This window comes from Myotis lucifugus, unplaced genomic scaffold (genome assembly GCF_000147115.1).
Source record: "Myotis lucifugus unplaced genomic scaffold, Myoluc2.0 scaffold_21, whole genome shotgun sequence".
In the NCBI taxonomy this organism is placed as follows: domain Eukaryota; kingdom Metazoa; phylum Chordata; class Mammalia; order Chiroptera; family Vespertilionidae; genus Myotis; species Myotis lucifugus.
In genome coordinates this window covers 5649502-5655930 of record NW_005871069.1, presented here as the reverse complement: position 1 = coordinate 5655930, position 6429 = coordinate 5649502, and the positions used below count along the sequence as shown (strand labels likewise).

General features: G+C 49.2%; 1 protein-coding gene across 1 annotated transcript; it reads left to right on the top strand.

Annotated features, from left to right (window-relative positions):
• Positions 1–271: 271 nt before the first annotated feature.
• On the top strand, positions 272–2757 carry TEX37 (testis expressed 37). The gene is made up of 3 exons (XM_006085792.1): positions 272–298; positions 898–990; positions 2335–2757. Exons 1-3 carry the CDS (start codon positions 272–274, stop codon positions 2755–2757), a joined length of 543 nt encoding a protein of 180 aa, XP_006085854.1.
• Positions 2758–6429: the final 3672 nt, after the last annotated feature.

Here is a 6429-nt window from a genome sequence, read left to right as displayed (position 1 = left end):
ACATGACCAGGCTGCACTTGCCCGTCTTGAGAGGCAAACCTGATGTTCTCACAGCTCAAATTCCTTCTCGGTCCTGCTTCAGGCCCTTTGTCCCAGGGCCCCTGTCCACCAGCCCCTTTATCCCTGCTGCCAGCCAACCCCTGATGACTGAATAATGTACAGGGTGGGGCGAGGCCCGTGTCTGCTCGGCACAACTTGTGAGCAGTGGCTGCTTCCCCTGCCTGCGGTAGAAGCAGGGCTAACCCGCGTGTCTGTGCCTAGGTTGTCTGCGATGGCGCGTGTGGTGTGCCCCCTGAAGGTGAGTGCCTGGGTTTCTGTTTCTGTCCCCTGTGACCATCTCAAGGTCGGCAGCAAACAGGCCAGGGAAGGGCCGGGTTCTTAGGCTCTGAGGCTCCCTCAGGTCATGACTCTGGAATGTTTGTTGTTGTAAACGGGCAGAGGAAAGCTAAGGGTTTACAATTTTCTGGAGGTTCATTTATTTACTGGGTATGCGTTTAGTAGGCACCCTCGGTGTGTGGGGCACTGTGCTGGGATTTGGGGCCGCAGGGAATGCCTACGGTGAGGCCCTAACCCAGTGCACTCATCAAGTCAGAGCAGTGCACACAAGAGCAGGTGAGCAGAAGAGAGAGGCCGACTCTTGGAGAGATGTGGGGGAGAGAGTTAATTTGGGTCTTGGAGGAATGTAGGAGTTTGTCAGTCGGTGAGGCGAGCAACTAGTGTTTCCAGCAGGAGATAAGCGTGCCAGGCACCTGTGAAGAGAGGAAAGACGTGAGGCTGGAGGAAGAGGGCATGGAGGGGAGGGGGTGCGTGGGAAAGGTCCGCAGAAGCCAGATCACGCTCACGCTGAGCTCCCAATGCGGGCATTAGCGCCTTGTTTGTACTCGCCCTTGCCCTCAGGCCCCTGTGGATTTAAGCATCTACCAAAGCTCCTACATGGTCGACTATCAGCACCACGGGAAGCGCAAGTACTCCAGCATCTCACCGCAAGAGGTAAGACGCGCTCTGCACTGTCTTCCATTCAACTGCCCACTAACATCTTTATTTCATTTCTATACGCATGCGGACCTCGGAGGCACTTGCTTAGGACAATCCCTGATGCCAGGAGGTCTAAGAGGTCTTTTCTGCATAGGTGTGTGTGGAAATGTATACAGGTCATGCATACAGAAGAGTGAAAATAACATACACCAATGGGTGAGACAGCACTGACAAAGCAAACACACTGCACCCTCCTGCTCAGCCTCCCACCTTCAGAATAGCTACCGTGCTGAGTGTGGGGCTAGTCATTTCCTTGTGTGAATGTGTTTTTAAGAAGAAATCGTTTCACCTGTACGTATGTGTACTTCTAGACAGATTGTTTAGGTTGACCTATAGGAACTTTATTACATGCTGGGTCATATTGCATCTTCTGTGACCTTCGCTTTTTGCTGCACATGTGGATGGTCTTCATGTCCTGCATGGCACGGTATGCCACACAGGCTGCCCTTCTCCTGGTGGCAGACATTTGGGGTTTTTACTTTTTGTTAGCCTCCTGCCCCCAGACACTGCGGTGAAGATGCGGCACAGCCTCACGTGCGAGAGGAGACCCATTCCTGGAGTGGCACTGGTTGCCCCTGGGGACATCACTGGTTTCCACAGTGGTGGCATCATTGACTTTCTCCCCAGCAGAGGCAGCCACGCCTGTGACTCTAATCTTGCCATTACTTGGTAATACCAGACATTTAAAAATTTTACCAATTTGGTGGCTTTGAAATATTTTCCCAATATCTTTTCACTTGTTATGAATATTTAGTATTCTGTGAAATGTCTGTTCATGTCTTTTGACCATTTTTCTATTGAATTGCTTGTCTTTTTTTTTATTAATTTGTAGGAGTCCTTTAAATTCTGGACAGCTTTCATTTATCAGTTATATGTAGGACATCCTGTTCTGCCTAGAGGTAGCTGCACTAAAAATAACGTCTACACAAAGGTGGAACAACTTCTGAGCTACGTTATTTAGTAGAATCAAAGTGCAGAATTCAATTATAATGTGCATTGTTTATACACCAACCAAGGGGTGGATATACACACACATGTCTACATGTACAGATGATATTTCTAGAAAGTTACAAAAAAACACTAGTGACTGTGGTTGCCTCTGGAGATGGGAGGATGGGTGAGACTTTTCATGATTAACCCTTCTGTATTATTTCAGCATTTCCCTCTGTTGTTTATATCACCATTCAAGAACTAATTTAAATTGTTTACTAAAGTGTGCTCTGTCGTAGATACTTCCAAGGAAGCCACCCGTCCTCCATCTCGCTCTGCCCGCCATTCATGTGTGATTTGTTCCCACAGCAAATGAAGGTGGACACCCAGCTCAGGGAAAAAGAATTTTATAAGCTCACCCCCAGCCTCAACCCCAAGCTAAAGGATGGATACCCTGCCTTCAAAAGACCTTACATGACTGCCAGAGACCTGGGACAGCCCGGCTTCTTCCCACCACTGGACCGCGTGAGCACCGAGGAGCCCAAATGCAGGTGCACCAGTATCCGCCCCTTCGTGTACGCAGCTCCCCCTGCTTGGTCCCTGGCCCAGGGCGATCCGAACTGGGCCTCCCAGAGAGCTGACTTCCCGTGCCTCCTGGAGCCAGAGCGCCAGCCTGCAGCAGAGGAAGGCACAGGCTACCTGCTGCTGCCCGGCTGCCTCTGTCCTCACCGCCTTACAACCAAGGTCCCCATCTTGACCCGATGGGGCCCCCTACTGCCGTTCTACCAGTAGGAAGGTCACCGTGGAAGTCCCTCCCTCTCACAAGGAAACCCCTGCTCTGGCCTCAGATTCCAGAGAGGAGAACTGAAAATAAAACCTCGGAAAGATGTTCCGGCACCATTGGTACTGTGCCATTCACCTTGCTCCCTGGCCTGCCTGGGACACAGCATCCCACCAAGGAGAGAGGGAGGAGGAAAAGAAAGAAAACTGTGTATGGAGGGCTGCAATCTGTGTGGTGTTTCATTATCATTAAGAAAACTGATGTAAGGATTCTTACTGTTTTAGGCATTTACTTACAGAATAGGAACAGTTATGCTTCTCATAGTTACCTGAATGTTAGGTCTGACCATAAAACTTGACATGCTGCGGGATAGCTTTCCCCTCACTATTCTATTTTCAGTTTACTCACCACTTCCACCCTGTAGCAGTCAGGAGTGACTGTTTAGAAGCCATCACTTTATACTCTTCTTCTTGCTCAGTAGAGCTATTGTAAACACTTATATGTATGAGCCTAGGAAATAGGCTAAACTGCTGTAACTAAGAGAACCACACACCTGGGCAGTCAAGGAGGGTTGGCTTCCATCCCTGGGTCTAAGGTGGCTGCTATGACTACATTGTATCCACCCAAAATTCATATGTTGAAACCCTAACCCCCAATGTATTTGGAGATAGGACCTTTAGGAGATAAGTAAGGTTAAATGAGGTCATAAGGGTGGACCCCTAATCCAATAGGGTCGGTGGCCTTCTGAACAGAGGAAATTTCCTTTAAAATGCTCTAGCATTTTATAATAGGGGAATAGGGAAACAATGCCAGCGACAAAATAAAAGTTGTAACTGAGTGATGGGTACATGGAAATTCATTATCTTACCTTTCCTACTTTTTGGAGGTTTGAAATTTTCCATAATAAAATATTTAAAAAGGAATGGAGTGAAGGAGGAGGAGAAAACGGAAGAAAGGAGAGGAGGGGAAAAGAAAGATATGCCCCTTTAGATTACTATTAGCCATTTCTAAGTGTGTCTAATTTATAATATTCTTCTCATCCTTGCTATGCATTTTTAGAAAAAAAGGAAGGAGAAAGGAGGGAAGGAAGGGGAGGGAGGAAGGAAAGAGGGAGGGGGACACGAGAGAGAGAGAAAGAAAAATCTGATAGCTTGATAGTATAGTCTTTTTCATCTCTGGTGAGATGGAATCATTTTGCAGATGATCTTTATTTCTTTTTCTGTTATAAAATGTTTCCTCATTAGTGTGTTTCCTTCTTCCTTACCAGTACAATCTTTAGAGTAGCGGTTCTCAACCTGTGGGTCGAGAACAATGAAAATACACCCTGCATATCAGATATTTACATTACGATTCATAACAGTAGCAAAAATTACAGATGAGAAAACTGAAGGAAGTGAGATTTCATGGAAGGAAGTAGCGAAGCTTCAAATCCATGACATTTGGCCAAATCAGCTGAGCCTCAGTTTCCTCAGATATAAAGTGGGGTAGCGCTCTGCTAGGTTGGTGGTTATGATGGGTGTGCAGTAAGACAATGTGTGTGCCGTGCCTGGCATGGCTGGTGCATCCTAAGGGTACGCGGGGTCACAGCACTATCCAGGTTCCCTGCTCTCACCTTCATGTTGAGGGGCCTCAAAAAATGTGAGAGGAACAAAGACAATGAGGGTGGCTGCTGGCACCCAGCCATGTCTGCCCCAGAAATAAACTGAGCAAGGAGCTAAGTCTTCTTTTGAGAATATTAACATGTCTGTCACCCAAAGCATGTGTCTCTTGGATCCACTGACTAAACCCAGAGTTAGACTGGGCCAGGGCTGGGTTAGGAAGGCACTTGGGGGCAGGGGCAAACCCAATTTGGAGTTCCCACCAGCCTGCTGTGTTCCCACAGATGACTCCAGTTGGTAGAGAGTAGAAATCAGTGGGCACAGTTGTGGGCCAGCCTTGGAGATATCTTCCCAGGCGCCTCCACCTGACACTGCCAGGTACTGAGAGCTTTCATGGCTGCCGGTGGACACAGCCCTGGCGGGAGGCTGAAGCTGCGGAGGGAAGAACGTGGAAAGCTGCTACAGAAGACACCTGGCGCTTAGGACTGGGCAACCTTGTCCTGTGCCTTCCCGGGAAAGCCCTCTCTCACATCCCCATGCATTCCTTCAGTACTGTTTTGAGGACCTGCTGTATACTAGGTTCCAGGAGCAGCAAAGATACATAAAACAGTCTCTGAGATAAACAAAACAGTAATAATTCTAAAGATAATAGAAATTTTAAAGATTTAACAATTGTTGAGCCCTCACTCTGCACCAGACTCTGGGTGTTCATTCATGTAATCCTCACAGCACCCACTGAGAGATAGTAATGAAGAGCTTTGGGAACACACAGAGTAGTGGGCTGGTGGGACAGGAGCTTGTCGGGAAGTAGCAGTAATTCAGCGGGGGAAGCAAAACAAGGGCTTTCCAGCAGACAGAACCCAACCGCAGTGCGAAGGCACAGAGGTGGGAACGTTGAGCGTGCATGCAGGGGAGGATGAAAGGTGAGGTTGGAAGGCTTGTGCCGCATCTGAAGGGCCCTAGTGGGTGGTGATTGAGGGAGATGAGAAATAGTCAGATGTGCTGGGTTCCGAGGGGAGGAACTACCGAGGAAGCCAGCTGCAGGAGGGGCCTGGATGGAGACTTCTGAAGTGGAATCTCAGAACCTCAATGGCTGTGTCCAGAGTCCAAGCCTCTGGGTGGGGAGGTGCAGCAAGTGCCTGAACTGCAGCATGTTGGGGTTTTAGCTCATGCTCCCCTCTTGAGTGGATTTCTTTCTGGGCTCCCCTGACACCGTCCTCTCCTACTCCAAGGGACCCAGGTTACAGTCAGCCTTCTTGCTCTGTCCAATCCCGGGGCATGTCCATCTCATAGGGTACACATAAGAATGTATGTAAATGCACTAAAACTTTTGTTGAGGTTAATGAAGTGTTCCTTTTGCTGATTCACGTAAAGCAGGGAGAGCTGACACCTGCGCCTGCACCTGCTTGTCCATTTGCCAGCACTGTGCTCCCCTTGAAGGTGCTTTGTCAGTCCTTGGCCGGGGGTGGGGGGGGGGGGGCAGAGAGTGGGGGAGGGGAGAAGCTGCTGACCAGGCTGCAGATACGGGACTAGGAAGCTCTAAGATAAGGCTCACAGCCCTTACATATTCTCAGAGTTTACAAAACAAAGCCATGGGGTATCTCCCTAATTCTTGTTTCGTCTCTGTGACACCGAAATTCTTACCCCATTTTACAGAGGGGTAAATAACCAAGGCTGAGTGGGGATGCAGACCCCAGGCTTGTACTTCTGGTCAAGCTGCCTCCCACTGTGGACCCCTAACTTGCAAAGTGTGTCCAGCAGGGGGGTGACATGAGAGCATCAACCCCTGGACCACCCAGTGCTTACCATCTGGTCCCCCAGCCTCTAACTGACCTCACTGCTTTGTGTCTGAGCTCTTTAACCACAAAATAAAGGGGCTGGATTAGAACTAGTCTCTCCCGTGCCTTTCAAAGGCTGACATGACACCCCAAGGCTCCAAACTGGTCCACCCATCAATTCACCCAACAAAGGAGTGTCTATGTCCCCTGCGGGCAGGCTGTTTCACCCTTCGCCTCCTGGGTTTTTCCACTCTGTGGTTGAGGCCTATAAGACCAGCCCAGGGGCCAACTGCTGTGCCCATACTGG